General features: G+C 38.9%; 1 protein-coding gene across 1 annotated transcript; it reads left to right on the top strand.

Moving 5' to 3' along the window:
* Positions 1–1,674: 1,674 nt before the first annotated feature.
* l(1)G0020 (RNA cytidine acetyltransferase l(1)G0020) lies at positions 1,675–17,508 on the top strand. Its single transcript, XM_028174002.2, has 18 exons — positions 1,675–1,910; positions 2,347–2,441; positions 2,548–2,707; positions 3,195–3,331; positions 4,029–4,191; positions 4,797–4,939; positions 5,327–5,603; positions 5,931–6,146; positions 6,501–6,728; positions 8,269–8,411; positions 9,389–9,536; positions 10,610–10,755; positions 11,355–11,492; positions 12,831–13,027; positions 14,172–14,341; positions 15,340–15,582; positions 16,665–16,804; positions 17,385–17,508. The coding sequence occupies exons 1-18, from the start codon at positions 1,803–1,805 to the stop codon at positions 17,482–17,484; spliced, it is 2,952 nt and encodes a 983-aa protein (XP_028029803.2). The 5' UTR covers positions 1,675–1,802; the 3' UTR covers positions 17,485–17,508.
* Positions 17,509–19,808: the final 2,300 nt, after the last annotated feature.

The following is a 19,808-nucleotide window of genomic DNA, read 5'->3' as shown; positions in this document are numbered from 1 at the left end:
CAACTGCATCCAAAATTGGCTTAACTTTTACGCTATCGAGAACATTAAAAAACTCGCACTAAGCACACTGGAGCATTATTGCGACCTCTTACCAAATATCCTAGTGCCACCGCAAAAGACATTTTAATAACATTTGAAAGTAAATTAATTAAATACACCACTAATATTAAATATAAAAAATTAAATTATAATTTTTTTCAATATAAATCGATTTAAACAATAATAAATAAGGTTAATTTTCAAGGATTACAGATTATAAACTAACCTCTTAAATCTTTTTATTAACTCGCCACTTGTATTAATTACCTACCTGGACTCCACGCTCAAAACACTCTAAAATCCATCCCACTTGAGTTTACGACAATAACGCTCACAAGCAAGTGGAACGGGAAAAATTGCGGTCGTGAGCGTGTTCGTTGTGAACACTTTGTGGAACGCAGGCTATAAGGTTAAATTTAGCAAAAAATTTTGAGAGCCTTATAAGAGAAGAAAGAGAAGATTGTGAACTTAAAGGCTTATTACATTTGGCTGAATTTAGTCGACTGAATTCAGAAGCAAATTTAGAAGCTTCTGATTACACTGTTCTAAATTCAGTTACTGAATCAATTGTCAGTTTAAGCGCGACGAAGTCAGACGTGTCGTGTGCGTAAGAGGATGGCCCCAGTATTGTCTAAACAACAACAACATTTTTGTATATTTTTTGTTTTTTGTTTCAATTTCTCAAAATAAAAACAAGAATATCGGTGAAGAAATATTTATTGCTGTGCGGAATGTTAGCAAATATGAACATTATATAAGAGTGATTTAGAAACCTGCAGACTTCAAAAATTATCTATAAATGGATTCGATCTCGTTTGACCTAATATTAAACCTTGTGACACGGTTTATTCAAAAGCAGGATACTATCCTACGATAGTCTATTATATAACTGTTACATATCTAATCCTACGATAGTATAAGTCCAAAAGAAAGATTGGTTGTAACATTAAGATTTCTTGCAACAGGAAATTCGTAGGAAATTCGTATCAAGATTTAAAATTTAGTTCTTCATTATCCCAACCCCTGATGAAAAAAACTATCCCTGAAACATGTCGGGCTATTTATAAATGTCTGGCACATTAAATAAAGGCGACCGAAATTAATACTTTTTATTCGGAAGCAAAAAACAAACTAAAACGTCCGCACGGAGAGCTATGGGACGACTGAATGAAACCATTCAGTAACTAAATGCGATTACACCTTCCTAAATGCGTTTCTAATTAGGCTTCTAAATGATTCAGTCAGTCAGAAACCATCCTTGCTACTGAATTCAGTAGATTAACTTACTTAATGCACTTGACTGAATTCAGTCGTCTGAATTCAGCCAAGTGTAAGCCAGCCTATTATGTTGCAATCTTTGGTCGTATTTATGGTACGAAAGTTACTGTTTTACTATTTATTTACTGTGGGTCATTCTGACACGTTTAGCCGAATGAATTAAACTATAGTTTAGTCCGGTCTAGACCTAGCCTAGTCAGGCCTAGCCGATTCTGGTCTAGTCTAGTCTGAGCTTGTCTAGTCTAGTCTCGCCTTACTTAGCCTCTTCAAATCTCGTTTCGTCTACTTTTAGTTTACCTTACTTAAATAAGCTTGCCTTCAGCTTTTGTAATCAGTCTTGGTAGTATGGGCTGTATTGTCTTTGCCTGTCTATTACATGTAACAAATAACATGAAGTGTGCTTTTGTTTTGAATTTTAGGTTATAAAATTTTAAACAATTTAATTTTAACGCTAGTTTAATCGATTTGATTGAATATATCCGAAAATGGTGAAAAAGAAAATTGATAATCGTATCAGGGTTATGATAGAGAATGGAGTTAAACTTGGCCATCGCACCATGTTTCTTCTCATTGGAGACAAAAGCAGAGATCAGGTAAATGAAAAATTCTTCAACTAATAAAATAAGCATGGTGATAAAATTAAAGGGTTAGTGTTAAGCACATACAAGTACACAGTATACAAGTACCTATGTACTTTTTCTATATCTTTAAAACTTAAGTATCTAAAAACAATACAATTGTAATACATATCTACGTTGATATTTGAATATTGGCTTTTTATTTATGAAAATGTACGGTATTAAAATTTGTGATGCACATATTATATTTCTAAATGTAACTAATTTTTCTGTATGAAAAAAACATTTCTATCATTCAAATTTGTCCGACACCACAACAATTATTCCTGCCTTAGATATCAAGTTGCAATCAGAACAATTGGTACATTAGCTATCTATATCCAGCAAGACGTGTCACGCAAATCGCATTTTAAATCAATTTAACAAAAAATCTCAAAAAAACTTATTTCAGGTGCCCATTTTATATGATATGTTAGTCAAATCGACAGTAAAGGCTAGACCAACAGTACTCTGGTGCTATAAGAACAAAGATGAAGCAATTAGCAAGTAAGTAACAATCTTTAGAGAATTGTATTGTAACAATAGTTAACTACCCAAAACAATACATGATTTCATACTTTTAGAATATTGATTATAAATGAATTCCTTTTAGTCATGGCCGTAAAAGAGCCAAGAAAATAGCAGCTGGAAAACTGGAAGTCTCTGAAGAATCACTGTTTGATGCATTCAGAGTGGCCACTACTATTCATGGTAGATATTATTCGGAAAGTCATGCAATGCTCGGTCAGACATATGGAGTTTGCGTTTTGCAAGTAAGTTACAAATTAAAAAGACATGTTTTGAAAGGTACGCTATATAAAGCTACACCAAAAACTAGAGTGGCTCATGTAAAATTTGGTTATTGGTTACCATCCAGTAACTTAATTTTTTCATGGTAAAATGCAAACAGTAAAAAAACTTTCAATTTTTAAATTAATTTTTAAATTTTTACTGGTGGTAGGACCTCTTGTGAGTCCGCGCAGGTAGGTACCACCACCTTGCCTATTTCTGCCGTGAAGCAGTAATGCGTTTCGACTTGAAGGGTGGGGCAGCCATTGTAACTATACTGAGACCTTAGAACTTATATCTCAAGGTGGGTGGCGCATTTACGTTATAGATGTCTATGGGCTCCAGTAACCACTTAACACCAGGTGGGCCGTGAGCTCGTCCATCCATCTTAGCAATATAAGAAAAAAAAACCAGTGATGATGTGACATGAGGTCAAATTTTTGGTTTAATGTATATGACCTTTATTTTTAGGATTTTGAAGCTCTCACCCCCAATTTGATGGCACGAACAATTGAAACTGTAGAAGGGGGTGGTCTTATAATATTCTTACTTAAAACCATGGATTCTCTGAGACAACTACATTCAATAACAATGGATGTACACTCAAGGTATTATTCTGTTCTTAATCACTACATAGTATAAAACAAAGTCGCTTTCTCTGTCCCTATATCTGTCTGTCCATACATAGGGACAAAATCGTAATTAGGTACTAGTGATGGTGGTAGGGCGTTTTGTGAGTACCTTATACATATAAGAAACTAAATACATATCTATACTATCTATAATAATATTATATAATCCCTGCATAGTATAAAACAAATCGCTTTCTCTGTCCCTATATCCCTATGTATGCTTAAATCTTTAAAACTACGCAACGGATTTTGATGCGGTATTTTTTAATAGAGTGATTGAAGAGGAAGGTTTATATTTATAATAACATCCATTAAATAGTGGAGAAATCAATAATAAATTACAGTTTCCGAAGCGAAGCGAGGGCGGGTCGCTAGTTTCTAATACAATACTGTAATGAAAAAAATTGCTTTTAAATAAAGTATGTTGCACCATTTGTATTATTATTATTTATATACACGAATTAACAAGCTCTCTTGAAGAGTTGCTCTACGATAATTGATCCCAATTAAAATGCAAATTACCCTACTACATTTAAATACCATATCATTATAATCTCATGAGAACAGTATAAACGTCCAGTGACAACTACAATTTTAGTTAATTTAATATTTTCACAATAAATTTTATAATACTTTTAAGAGAAATTAAATAAAATTTATATTTAATTTACAGATTCAAAACTGAAGCCTATGACACAGTGGTCAATCGTTTCAATGAAAGATTTCTATTGTCTCTAGCAGATAACCCTAGATGTTTGGTACTTGATGATTCACTGACGGTTCTGCCGATATCATCCAAAACCGCCCAAATCGACCCTGTAGATGCTACACCAGAGGTAATAAATAGTTTTTTGAAATTTTAATAGTAATTTATATATTAATTCAATGAATACAATGAAGGCCAACAAAATGGTTATGAAGTTTGAGAGATAAAATTATAAAATTGTATACATGTAATGAAAATTTCATTTCGATCACCTCATTGTAATGTAGTTAATGACTGTGACTACAATACCACAAATACTATGTCTGTGTTAGATTTCAGGTCAGAGTTAATATCATAATGAAAGATATTTGGTATTTGGAGACTGAACGTCCCATTAAATAATATAAAATATAATTATGTAAATGTAAAATAAAAAATACTAGACATATGTGGAATATCTCATTTTGCTTTTTGATTATTTTTAAACACAGCCCTTTAGTGCAATCTCAATTCACAAAGTCCTCTTGCAGCAGTTTTCACTCCACTCTATTATTTGCTATTGTGGCTAGTAAATAACCTAGTATTTTAAGCCATCAGATATCTTGTTCTTAATTAAAACCTCTTATAAGCCATTCTTTATCCTAAAACAAATGCAGTCTTTCATTCTGTTTAATAACAAATTTAACACATTGTCATGTCTTGTACATTATAGTTAGTCATATAATATTGTTCTAGCGTGTTAACCCAAAATTGACTGAGCTCATATCATCACTATCCGACTCTCCACCTGCAGGACCGTTAGTGGCTTTAACTCGGACATATGACCAGGCAACGGCCCTGATTGCACTCATCAACACATTAGCAGACAAACAATCAAGGTAAGAATTAGGGATCTTCAATAACGAAAATTTGTATAATTCATTTAAATTTTACATATTTGAGTCAAAGCCATATCGTTGAGCCTAGTTTAGTTTCGCAAAATATTCATATATCTCGATGACCACGAAAAGTGTGAATTATTTGAAAGGTCACAATTAATTTAATGACAAAAAAAACGCACGATTAAACTTTAAAAGTTTTAAATTATGTCGACTAACAATTTCAGAAGTCGTACGAAAAGTTCAAATGATCTTTTGCTTGTTCTTGCAAAAAAGTCATTTTTTGATCTATTTTAAGTCATAGGACACTGCTTTATTCTATTGCAATCAATATTAATTAAAAAAAATATTGCAAAAGATGTATATTTGATTTATTAACTATTTCAGGCCTCCGCACTGCCTGACGGCCGCCCGTGGTCGCGGTAAGTCAGCATGCCTGGGGCTCGCCGTAGCGGCCGCAGTAGCTCTCGGCTACGTCAACATCTACGTGACCTCTCCCCATCCCGAGAACTTGATCACCCTATTCGAGTTCCTACTCAGGGGTCTCGACGCTTGCTTGTACCAAGAGCATATTGATTATAACATCGTGAGGTCAACGAATCCGGATTTCAAGAAGGCCATTGTCAGAGTTAATATCGCTAGGAACTCTAGACAGACTGTACAAGTATGTATTGTATTCATGCAATTAAATTATGATGATAAATTTAATTTTAAAACATCTAACAAACAAAATCTAATGATTTTTTTATTGATTGATGATTTTTTTTAAACTAGAGGCTCAAACATGATAATGGATAACCAAATTCTTATTTATTTATTTTTCCCTACCTATGCTGATAGCCTTGAGAACGCTATTTCCTCGAGCCAACAATAGACAACGAACAAAAAAATAAATTTTATTCTGAAATAAGGATTGCTAAATAACAATCCGAAGCAAGCAAATAAAAGCAACTACAACGTGGAAACAATAGATTTCATTTTCTTCTTGTAGTACATAACCCCAGACGACCACTCCCTACTGTCGGCTGCTGACCTGGTGCTGGTGGATGAAGCCGCAGCCATCCCGCTGGTGCACGTAGCCGCGGCCGCACAGAAGGCTCCACTCGCTCTGCTGTCGTCCACTGTCTCCGGATATGAAGGCACCGGACGGGCTCTGTCCTTGAAGCTCTTCGCACAGCTACAGACCCAACATAATGCCCCCCCTCCGGTAAATATTATCTTCACTGATTATTATTAAGGAAATAAGAGTCTGCGTGGTACCACCCATCACACCTATTTCTGCCGTGAAGCAGTAATGCGTTTCGGTTTGAAGGGTGGGGTAGCCGTTGTAACTATACTGAGACCTTAGAACTTATATCTCAAGGTGGGTGGCGCATTTACGCTGTAGATGTCTATGGGGTCCGGTAACCACTTAACACTAGGTGGGCTGTGAGCTCGTCGACCCATATAAGCAATATAAATTATATATATTTATAATTTCTTTTTCCTGTGTCCTTTAAAAACAGAAGCAAAATTATTACGTGCTGGATATCAAAGGTAGACTTAATAAAAACATTTCCAGATAAAACTAGACGAACCGATTCGTTATCGCTCCGGGGATCCAATAGAATCATGGCTGAACTCGCTCCTGTGCCTGGAGGCGCCGCCCCCGTCCATGGGGGTGGGCGCTCCGCCCCCCGCCGCCTGCGAGCTGTACCGAGTGAACAGGGACGCGCTGTTCTGCTATCACAAGGCGGCCGAGGCGTTCTTACATCGACTAGTCTCCATTTACGTCGCCAGTCACTATAAGGTATATCGATGTAATTATATATAATAGATACATATCGAGTGGTGAAAGGCTTGTTGATTAAGGAGAGTCATTCAAAGTTTAAAATTTGGAAAAAATATTATAACAAAAAAGCTTATTCATCTATTTGAATGGAGTAAACTTAATTAAAGTTCAATTGAAAATAATGAACTATTGATGCTAATACCAATTAAAATGGACGTTTAATTACAAAGATAAATGCGTAAACCAAATCCTAAAATCCTAAAAACCTTTCACCCCTCGATATGTATTTATTTCGTATGAGTATGAGAGACATTTTACGAAATATTCGTATGAGAGACATTTTATCCTTTGAACAAAATTATTTCTGTTTATAACAACTAATTAAAGACATGCATAAGATTCGATATTCATAACTATACTTCAATGTATTCCATTTGCTCGATACTAGTCGACCGCGCGTTTCACCGATCAGTGTGCTTAGTGCCAGTTTTTTAACGTTCTCGATAGCGTAAAAGTTAACTCAAATCTGTATGGAATTGTAACGTTTGCCTACATTTGCTGCTAGGGGCACTATTGCCAACTGCATATACATTTGAGTTAACTTTTACGCTATCCCTACTTCGACAAAGGGGCACGACACGAGAACCCTCTCATCGTGGCCGCCGGTAACTACATTCCCGATCCAGCGGACAGAATGGAAAGCAGTCGACGTCGCCCCAAACACGTCATTTCGGATCCTCCCGACCCACTAACGGTGCTTTTAGGTACCTCAAGCACCGATCATCGCTCTTGTCGAACCCGTCGTTTGTGATGGGTTTGACGAGTAAATTAACCCACAGACACAGCCCACTGAGTTTCTCGCCGGATCTTCTCAGTGGGTCGTGTTTCCGATCCGGTGGTAGATTCTGCGAAGCACGGCTCTTGCTAGGGTTCGTGTTAGCAAGTCGTCAGGTTTGAGCCCCGTGAGCTCACCTGCTAGTTAAGGTTACGCTGAAATAGCCTCTCAAGGCTCTCAGCTAGGTAGGAAAAAAAAGATATTCATAACTACTTCAATGCATTTGCTCGATACGAGTCGACCGCGCGTTTCACCGCCTAGTGTGCTTAGTGCGAGTTTTTGAACGTTCTCGATAGCGTAAAAGTTAATTGAAATTTGTATGAGTTGGAACTGTTATATCTCTGTACTGAACCCTAAAACGCTGATACCCTCGAACCGCTGACTAGACAGTCCGAGGTGGAGACTTTACAGGAGATCGAAGAAAAGGTAGAGAGTGAACTGTCTTAGAGTAGGGGTGCCGCTGCCGGGGTTGCTCTGAGATTTACGTATATCATCCATATTGTATAAATCAAATCAAATAGTTCGTATCCTAAAAGTTTCCTTTTTTAAAACGACCTCTGAGTAAATTCCCATAACGGAACGTTTGCCGCTAGGGGCGCTGTTCCAACTCCATACAAATTCGAGTTAACTTTTACGCTATCGAGAACGTTAAAAACGTTGCAGTAAGCACACCGGTCGCGGCCGAGTCGAACCCGTGTGACCATGAGGGTGGTGTGTCCGCAGAACAGTCCCAACGACCTGCAGCTGCTGGCGGACGCGCCGGCGCACTGCTTGTTCGTGCTGCTCGCCCCCCCGCCCCGCGCCGCCGCCCTGCCCGAGCTGCTGTGCGTGCTGCAACTGTGCCTAGAGGGAAACATATCCGACAAGTACGATCCTGTTGTTCGTTAGTGTACGGACTATATGAATACCATGCACACTTGATGCAATTGTATTCTTAATAGTCAATATTTGTATATACATACTATTCGAAACCAATCTGTGGGTATTTGAATTTTTACCACGATATCTGTTCGACGTTAGCCTCGAAGTGGCTTAGATTCTCGTGGGCCATTTAGTGTTCAGTAGTAGGCCGTTTTCCAATTACAGCACAAGAGCGCATTATGCGGCATAATGCTCAACTAAGCTTCAGCATAATTCGGCATTGTGCGTCACTGAGTCGCATTATGCTCTGTAATTAATCATTACTTAATGGTAGTATTCCAATAATGCGCTCTTGTGCTGTAATTGGAAAACGGCCGTAACCAGAACTCATAGACGTCAACGATGTAATCGCTCCCATCCTTCGGAATGCATTATTGCTTAACGGCTGAAATAGGGTGCTGGTACTCATCCATGTGGGCTCACGAGACTACGTACGTACTCACGTACTTCAGAGTAAAAAGTACAGTCAGTACATTTTTGTAAGGGATTTTATGACCTGGTAACTAAGACTTTTAGGTCATGTCTTATTTTAATTTATGTTCTTATTTTTATGAACAATGATAATATAGAGTGAAAGGAAATGAAATGAAGATGATTAATTTGAGACATTAATCAACTGGGATGAAATTAAATGAAATGAGATGATATGGGATGAAATTTAATCTCAGTAAAATGGTGGACATTTACTGAGATTTTTTCAGTGGACTTTTTGGAGGATCCCGAGAAGCTACGTCCAGCGGATTTGTTTAATTTTCCCACATTTGTGCACTTTCACAGATATTAAACAGTTAATGAACCACCGTTATTACACATTTAAACCTGAAGAAACAGTAAATAGGCAAAATAAAACAAATTACACAACTTCACTCCTCGCGTTCCCGCCAAAAAGTCACTGTCAGTACATCACAATTGATATTAACAGGTCGGTGCGGGACAGCCTCGGCCGGGGTCGCAAGGCGGCGGGCGACCTCATACCCTGGAACATCTGCGAGCAGTTCGGCGACAAGGACTTCCCGAAGCTGTCTGGCGCCAGGATCGTGAGGATCGCCACGCATCCTGCCTACCAACGGGTAAACAACGTCACACAACTTTTTTTTCCTACCTAAGCTGATGATCTAGAGCAGGGGTTCCCAAACTTATTTTGTCTACTGCCTACTTTGAGAATAAGTAATTTTTTAGCGCCCCCATTTTTTCACCTACTTAGAAACCACTATAGCGAGAGTTCAATCGATGTTAAGAGTCCTCCTAGATGAAATTACAAATCGCCTCCCAAGCCTCTACACAACGCCCCCGTTTCTTTCGGGGTCTCTTACCGCCCCCCTTTAGGTCTCCAGCGCCACCAAGAGGGTGTTATCGCCCACTTTGGGAAAGACTGGTCTAAAGAGACCATTTCAGCGTAGCCATAACAAATAGGTGAGCTCACGGGGCTCAAACCTGACGACGTTGCTAACACGAGCCCTAGCAAGAGCGGTGCTTCGCAGAATCTACCACCGGATCGGAAACGCGACCCACTGAGAAGATCCGGCGAGAAACTTAGTGGGCTGTGTCTGAGGGTTAATTTACTCCGGTGTCAAACAACAAGAACCGAATCAAATCACTTTAATGAATTCATGTATTATTTTATTAAATCACCCTAAACAAATTGCTATGTCGATTACACGTAACTATAGCTACGTAAATATTGCTTCTTTTTTTGTGTCACAATGGTACCTAGGTATGCAGTTACGGCTTGTATGTCACCTTGAGACGCGATGACTCAATCTAAATTGTAATAATGAAAACCGCCTCACTCTTCAACGGAAATGTTTGACTGTTTTGTGCAAAATTTTGGTAATTCCGCGGGATGCCAACAAGCATTAAAAACGATTTACATTTTGAAATGTTTTTTTTTATAATTAGTACTATTATACACATCCGATCTTATCGCTTTAATATATAAATACGCGTAGTTACAATTTAAAATAAGAAACATTATCAACAAAATGCTCTAAAATTATTGTGCGGGTACTATATAAAAAAAATTACGAGCTAATCTAGTGTTATATTTTCGATTTTAATAATTCTATCTCACGCTTTACAGTTGGGATAACAGATACTTTATTTAATGACAGTGACCAGTATATGATTAGATTGTGCATCATAGATGGGGTACGGCAAGAGAGCTCTGCAGCAGCTGGCCGCGTACTACAGCGGAGACATTCCGTGCTTGGACGAGGACGCCTCCGATGCAGAGACAGACAGACAGACAGACGCACAAAGCACGCTGCAGACAGAGACCATCGCTCCGAGGTCCGTATAATAGATCCTAAAAATTTAACGAAACTACCCTCAATTTGTTCATTGTTATAAACAGAATAATATTTCTAATTGTATACCATTATAATATAATTAATTATTAGATTTCAAAACACTAAATGCGTACCGGCTTGAGATACATAAGGGAGTTTCTTGTGGTAGTAAAACTCCAGCACTTGATATTATTCTTATAATATTTAAATTGAGATATGTAAAGCGTGCTTGAAGAGCGGGTAGTGAATACAATATGTTACTATACAGTGATGCTTAGCGCCTTAGAAGGCTAGCATTTTTGACATATGCTATAAAAGAATTGAAGGCACTGGCCTGAACAAAAGGTAACTCTAACATTGGTTGTAAAAAAAAAATCGAATATTATTGCTTTGTAAATATCATTGCATAATCTATGACTAGCTTGTCAATAATTTTAACCTCAAATGACGTCACAGATACTGTTGCATTCAATTACGAAAAATAACTATTTTACGTTTCGCTATTGTGAAGGTATGTCTTAAATATTTTGTTTTTAGAGCGAGCGAAAACAAACCGTATTTGAATGAGGGTTATTTAGTTTTTTGCTTGAACGATTCCAGATCGAAACCGCCTACTCTGCTGAAACGTTTGACAGAAGTCCGGCCCGAGAACTTGGACTACCTCGGCACCAGCTTCGGTCTCACCGAAGATCTGTTGAGGTTCTGGAAGTCGCAGAAATACGTTCCGGTTTATCTGAGGTACTTGATCGATTATTTAAATCAGCTATTCCCAAAGTGGGCGATAACGCCCCCTTGTGGGCGCTGCTGGCCTAATGGGGGGCGGTAAGAGACCCAGAAAAAATGGGGGCGTTGTGTTGAAAAGGCTTGGGAGGCGATTTGTAATTTCATCTAGGAGGACTGTTAGACAACGGCTGAGCTCTCACTATAGTAGTTTTTAAGTAGGTAGAAAAAATGGGGGCGCTAAAAAATAATAATAATTGACGATAAACTGAATTGTTTTATTACTGGTGGTAGGACCTCTTGTGAGTCCGCACGTAGGTACCACCACCCTACCTATTTCTGCCGTGAAGCAGTAATGCGTTTCGGTTTGAAAGGCGGGGCAGCCGTTGCAACTATACTGAGACCTTAAACTTATATCTCAAGATGGGTGGCTACACCTACGTCACTTCAGTACTGTCCAGACTTTAATGCTGTACGAACGTGCTTGTTTTCTTCTATACCATAGAGTTCATATTATTTTGCAAATTATTCATACGATTGTAAGAAATAATAATTTACCAATATACAATGCAACGCCACTACTCCTTCCATTTTAAATTACGTCTCTGTCGTACAGCACACCACAACACGACACAAATCTTGGCCCGCCGTAATGTAGAAAGGACATTGCATATGCCGGATGTACTGTACACGATGTTTTACACGATTTTACACGATGCGAATTAACCCATAGACACAGCCCACTGAGTTTCTCGCCGGATCTTCTCAGTGGGTCGCGTTTCCGATCCGGTGGTAGATTCTGCGAAGCACTGCTCTTACTAGGCTCAGTGTTATCAACAATCCGATTTGAGCCCCGTGAGCTCGCCTGCGCGTTAGGGTGAAGCTGAAATAGCTTCTCAAGGTTATCAGCATAGGTAGAAAAAAAAGAAAAAAAAACATGTGTGCAATCTGTCGCACGTGGTAGAAGTGAAACCTTCAAAAATTTAAATACAACTATCCTAAATGTCTAAGTATATGTAAAATTTTGTCATTAGTAAATAATTGTAAATCGTCTTTTATAGTATTAGGTAGCGCCCTTTGTGAATTGATATTTTAACTTCATGTATAATCCTAAATTAAAATTCACTACAAGAGGATTCATACACACGTTAGTATTAAAAAATCTCATAGATGGCGCTGTATTAAAAAAAACACTACCGACTTATTTTTTCGTTTCATCTGAGTTTGAAATCACAACGATTCTAAAGAAGTTTCACATCAAAAAAAAAGCGCCAACGCGACACGAATCTTCGCCCGCTAATGTAGCGTCAGCATAAGAAGTTTCAATTGCAACAGTTCGTTTTGTTTGTGCGTCAGTCAAAAGGCGAACGAGCTGACGGGCGAGCACTCGTGCATAATGCTGCGGGCGCTGCGCGACGCCGCGTGGCTGGGCGCCTACAGCGCGGACTTCACGCGGCGGGCGGCGCGCCTGCTGCCGCGGACGCTACGGAGGCTGCCCGCCGCGCTGGCACTGTCAACGCTCGTCACTGACAGCGTCAAAGTTAACAAACCCGGTATGGCGTGCTTGTTCGTATTTCTGCCGTGAAGTAGTAATGCGTTTCGGTTTGAAGGGTGAGGAAGCCGTTGTAACTATACTGAGACCTTAGAACTCATATCTCAAAGTAGGTGGCGGCATTTGCGTTGATTTATTTGAAATCGTAATGTATTGCAATAAAATACGAACAAACGAGATGAGTTAATGTGAAATAATGTCCAAGTACAATGGTAGGAACTTAAGACTTTGTGTGAGCTTTTTGGATTTTGTTTCATTTTCCCATTCTTTTGCACTCTCATAGATGCTGTACAATAACGGTACTTCGATAAGGCTATGCGTCATGATAATCGCCTTATCGTTGCCGCCGTTGACTACTCCTCAAATCCTGATCACGCAGGAGCCAGTCACTGTTGACGCCCTAGACACGACCTTACGGAACCATCAGAGCCAATAACCCCTACATTAGACACCTTCAGCTCTAACACTAGGAGTAGGAACCCCGGTAATCGTACTCGTTGAACTTGCCAAAGAGTTCGACGTGCAACCTAACCTAACATCAGCCCGCTGAGTTTCTCGCCGGATCTTATCAGCGGGTCGCGATTCCGATCTGGTAGTAGATTCATTCGCGAAGCAGCTACCCTGGAGTTGTTAGGTCTCCTTTGAAGGCGTTCGGGTAGCTGTTAGCCACTTCCTCCCCTCCTGGCTGAGCAAAGGCTCGCCCAGCTGTCCTGGTAAAACTGGAAAGGCCTCCGGGCCACCAGTAATTTCTCAAACATAATAAAAAGATGTTGTACGGTTAACACTAATCATACCAACACTTATTGGTACTATTTGGTACCTATTTCTACAATAGCGGGTAGATACCGGTATACGCCAAGTATTACTCAAAATAAACAAACGTAACCAAAAAAAATAATTAATAACTGTAGATTAATTGGGAAGAAAAAGTTATGAAGTCAAATGTGCAAAAGCAATAAGATGATACGTGCATTTTCAATGCAAAAGTTTAAAATGAGTCATTTGACTAAACATACCATTGTTTAGTGTTAATGAACCACCTTTATTGCCTAATTTAACTGCGCTGCATGCGTTCCCATCGCGAATCCTACACTTTTATTTTTTATTCTATGTCAACAATCACCAAAATATTTGCCCCACCACAGTGCTGACAAAGGACTTGATAGAGCAGTACTTGACCGGACACGACCTGTCCAGGCTCGAGGCCTACTCCAAGCAACAGGCCGACTACAGGCTCATCACGGACCTGCTGCAGCCGCTGGCCGAACTCGTCTTCCACACCAAGTCGACCATCAAGCTGGATGCAGTTCAGAAGGTGAGCTCACGAACTGGCTTTCTATCCATGACTGTTCATACGGAACCTGTAAGGGGGGAATTGCATGTCTTATTTAAGAGGGTGCATTTTTAAATTCGCGTAATGAGAGGGTTGGAGGGGGATGATTATGCTCATTAAGATAACGTGTTTAGTGACTCATAATTAATTTACTGGTGGTAAGACCTCTTGTGTGTCCGCGCGGGTAGGAACCACCACCGTGCCTGTTTCTGCCGTGAAGCAGTAATGCGTTTCTGTTTGAAGGGTGGGGTAGCCGTTGTAACTATACTGAGACCTTAGAACTTATATCTCAAGGTGGGTGGCGCATTTACGTCGTAGATGTCTATGGGCTCCAGTAAACACTTAACACCAGGTGGGCTGTGAGCTTGTTCCCCAACTATGCAATAAAAAAAAAAGATATTTTCTTCAGCTCTATCATAGGGTTGTAGAAATAATAAAAACTAATTTTATAATTTGATTTCGCCATAAGGCAAAAATAATGTAATAATAATAATAATATTATTACATTATTTTTCCGACATCTATACTGGTGGTAGGGTCTAATATCTAAGCAATAAAAAGAAAATAAAAATAATGGATAAAAAATGGAAATATGGATAAAATAGAATATCATGCCGTTATAAAGCTCCTTCCTAAAAAGATATAAATTGTATAATTGATCCGAAAAATGTATTCGTCTTGCAGGTTTTTTTTCCACCCTATATCCCTCATTCCGCGAACATAAAAACACCCCCTCGTATCATCTATAATTCACTAACCATAAAAAACGTATTTTTTTAATTTCCATTGGAAGTAGATGAGTATACGGTTTACCTGATGATAAATGGTTATCGGTCATGAACATCAGTAATTCCAAGGGAGGCAGGGGTTCTAGATAGTATGAACTCTGCTCCGGTGGCGTGTGGGGTGATACCGAAAAATAAGATGAAGGCATCATCTCAAACGATTTCCTAAGCCGTAACATACTAACCCGTGTCCAGGTAATCTTCATAGCAATGGGATTCCAAATGAAAGACGTCGATGACATAGCGTCCGAACTGGGCCTGCCCGGCTCTCAGATCCTGGCGAAGTTCTACGAGGCCTCGAAGAAAATCAACGCGGCTCTGAACGCGGTTCTAGAAGATTCCGCCGCGAAAGAGATAGGAATAGAGGACAAGGCGGCGTCGGGCGCGGCGCGGCCGGTGCAGCAGAGTCTGCAAGACGAACTGTCTAAAGCCGCCAAGGTAATTATCGGATTTGTCTTCGTAGGTTCGGTGTTCGTTTGGCTTAAGAATAAATGATTTTGTTTTCCTTAGTCTTTTTTTTTTAATTATAAGTTTTTTAGTGTTGCCAGTCTTTGCTGTACCGGGTGTTAGTAGGAGACCGCTTCCGAAAACGAAGGTAGACGATAGCTTTTTTTTCCTATCTAAGCTGATAGCCTTGAGAGGCTATATCAGCGTAACCTTAACTAGTAGGTGAACTCGCGGGGCTCAAACCTGACGACGTAGCTAACACTGACCCTAGCAAGAGCAGTGCTTCGCAGAATCTACCACCGGATCGGAAACGCGACCCACTGAGAAGATCCGGCGAGAAACTCAGTGGGCTGTGTCTGAGGGTTAATTTACTCGTCGAGCCCTTCGTCGCAGGCGACGGGTTCGACGAGAACGGTGACCGGTGCTTGAAGTGCCTAAAAGCACCGTTAGTGGATCGAGAGGATCCGAAATGACGTGTTTAGGGCGACGTCGACTGCTTTCCATTCTTTCCGCAGGATCGGGAATACGATAGTACTAATGATAGTTATTTAGACAAATGTTGTTAATAAGTATTTGTGCGATCGTGTGAGTATGCGCGACGCCCGGGCGTTCGTTGATCCGAGCATCAGCTGTTTTTGATTTTGTTGTTCATTGCTGTTTTTTTTTAAGTAAAGTAATTTATTTTTGGTGAAACTATCGTTTCGTTTAGCTGTACAAACATATTGGATTGTAATTAATGCTAATAAAAATATATTTTTTAAATCAGTAACGATTTCTTTTCCATTCGATCATCAAAGGTGTCATTAGTACTATCATCTGTATTCGTTTTTGGAAGCGGTCTCCTAACACCCAAGATACAATGAATTAATACCTTTTTCATTGGCGAATTTTAAATTGAATAATAAATCAGAGTTTTACTTTCACAAATGCTTTTTAATTGCAAGTCAATTCTATCGTTTTTGAAGCATTTTTGTTTGGTAATTTATTAAATTTTATATGGAAAAATATTTACTATTACTATTTTTCTTTGGCTCTCCGATAAACTTCAATCGACTTGAAAATGTTTGTCGCAGGATTTAGAGCGCAAACAACGTAAGGAATTATCGAAACTGATGGGAGAGGATTTATCTCAGTACCGCATCAAGGGGAGTGACCTAGATTGGGGACAGGCTCTAGCCAGCACCAAACAGAAGACCATACTGTCCGTCAAAAGGTAAACGAATATGCACCTTAAATCAAAGTACGTAAGGACTTGCATTGAGATAAATTAATGCATCATTAATGTACATTCATGCGATTATTTCCTATGTTTGATTTTGTACAGTATTTTGTGTTTAAAACGTTGTATCGTCGCTGTCAAACCAAAATCTGCTATGTGCAAAAACTCTATTTTGAATTATTACGAGTAAAAACATTTTCGTATAAAATTTTATAAAAAGGTGAATTTTTAAGAACTATATCAAATGAAAGCTATAGATAAATATTAAAGCTATAGACACTTAACAGTTTTTCTTATACGGTAGATAGGGCTGTGAACTATAAGAAAAGGTAAAAAAGTAAAAATCTCAAAAAGTGCACATAGCAGATTTTGGTTTGACAACGACGGTATGATTTTCAATTGATTCGGACCAAGCCAAAATCAGGGATTGATAAAAAAATTATAAAAATTATATACAATATAATTTTCAATATTGTACAATACTTGCAATTTAATAATTATTTTTTTTAGGTGAACTATCTTTTAAAAAAAAATAAGATCAGACTATTTATATTTATTTAATATTTCCTTTCAGTGGTGAGAAGCGTTTAGGTGAAGACATGAAGGAAATAGACGATTTGCTTGACTTGCAGACGAATAAGAAGAAAAAGAAAAAAAAGAGTTTTAAAAATTAATTAAATTAAATGTATAGGAATAAATGAATTTGTTTTATTTAAAAAAATCTATACTAATATATAAATCTACAGTGGTTTTTGATGTTCCGTTATAACTACTGAACCGTGCATCCGATTGACTTGAAACTTGGTATCCATGTAGAAAATACATGTACTTCATGGATAGGCTAATATTTATATGAGTGTTGGACTCCCTACACCAGTTGCGGGGGCGCTAATGATGAGAATCTTTGTGGGGGTGAGAAATAATAATGTTAATTTTAAATTCCCAGCGAAGCGGACGGTTACAGACAGCTAGTATGTATATAAATATAGTTTTAGAACTAGGAAAACACGTTGAAATAGTGAGGCGAACAAAAATATCTTTATAATGTTCATCTTTCATCCTTTTTTATTGGTTTTGCAGACAAGCTTCCTTTTAGCTTTTAGAGACCAGGTTAGCGATGCTCGTGGACATCAGCAATGCTAAAGTCACAGTCGAGCCGCTACTTACAACCCTGCTGATTCGAGAAGCCAAAGAAACGTCTTTGATACGTCTACCCATTGAAAAAACCCACCAAGTTTCTCACCGTATTTTCACATCCCTGTGGTAGATTCTGTGAAGCACTGTTTTTGCTAGGTCTAGTGTTAGGAAACTCAAGGTTGAGCTGAGATCATCAATCAGTCCGTGAGTGTCTAGAAAAGCCCATTAGTCTACCTGCGAATAGACAGCAGAAAAAAAAGATACATCTGAAAATTTTCAAGTAAATTTAAGGTTTTGAAATTATGAATATTGAAGGTTCAGTTATTCAGTCAGTCACAGCTACAGGTTAATCTGATAATAACGTGCTAAAAATATTTCTGTCATCCAATAAAGCTCGCTGTTTTAAGCGATATAATGATAAAAAAGATAATAATGATGTACGTATTTTATTAGGTTATACTAAAATACAATCGGAATCAACGTGAAATTGAGATTAAAAATTGCATTAACACAGACACCATACTGGTGTAAATCGAATGGTTTTTAGACCTCTTTACACTCGGAAAATTTTTTTTTAGAGCGCCACTTATTGTAGACCGTTTGTTTTCCGCCATTGAAATAATCGCTGACATAATTATCTTTCACCTATTAGCTTTGACTGAGCATTATTATGGAATAAATTACGTCCTGGCTTAGTTACGAGTTGTTCATTTATTGCGAGAGATAAACAGGCTTAAGCAGAATTCCCTTATTCCCAATATTAAATAAAACCTTAACCAGTTTTGACAGACGTACTTAACGTAAGTAAAAATCTGTTATGACTACATATGTTAACTTAACTTTGAATTTTATCTTACCTCTGAATCTGAGTGCAAAGGATGGGATCAGATTTTTTGTTCTTTCCACATAACTAAATGAGCAAACATGCCTATTTATTAAGATTTATCAGATGCTATCAGACGTGTGCTCACTTACCTACTTTGAGACATGACGTCAAACTATCAATTGACGTAATAGAAATTCCCTATCCCTGAAATTGGAACGCTGCTTCGCGGTATAATAAGCAGCAACTTCCCTTGTTGCTTTTTTTATCATTGAAGGATTTCTGGTGGCCTGCAGGCCTTTCCAGTTTGACCAGGACAGGTGGGCGCGCAAAGGCTCAGCCAGGAGGGATGGGATTATCTAACAGCTGCCCGAGAGCCTCCAAAGGAGACCTAACAGCTCAAGAGCAGCTGCTTCGCGAATTAATCTACTACCGGATCGGAATCGCAACCCGCTGAGAAGATCCGGCGAGAAACTCAGCGGGCTGATGCTTAGCTTAGGTTGCACGTCGAACTCTTTGCCGAGTTCGACGTGTACGGTTACCGGGGTCCCTAAGACTGCTCCTAGTGTTAGAGCTGAAGGCGCTTAATGCAAGAGTTAATGGATCTGATGGATCCGTAAGGACGTGTCTAGGGCGACGACGGTGACTGGCTCCTGCGTGATCAGGATTCGGGGAGTAGTCAGCGGCGGCAACGATAAGGCGATTATCATGACGGCCCTGTTGCTCCCCTGGCTTAATGTACGCATATGGAGTCGCGCCTTAAGTGTAAATCGTCTACTTTATTTTTCTCCTACCTATGCTGATAGCCTTGAGAGGCTATTTCTGCTTCGCCCTAACATGTAGGTGGGCTCACGGGGCTCAAACCGGAGTGTTGCTAACACTGGCCCTGGCCAGAGCCGTGCTTCGCAGAATCTACCATCGGATCGGAAACGCGACCCACTGAGAAGATCCGGCGAGAGACTCGGTGAGCTGTGTCTGAGGGAATCGTCTACGCTACCCTTATTACCATTAAAAATCAACAACGACTTCAAATGTTAT

This window comes from Bombyx mandarina, chromosome A1, assembly GCF_030267445.1.
Source record: "Bombyx mandarina strain Sakado chromosome A1, ASM3026744v2".
NCBI lineage: Eukaryota > Metazoa > Arthropoda > Insecta > Lepidoptera > Bombycidae > Bombyx > Bombyx mandarina.
This window is presented reverse-complemented; position numbering and strand designations above follow the sequence as displayed.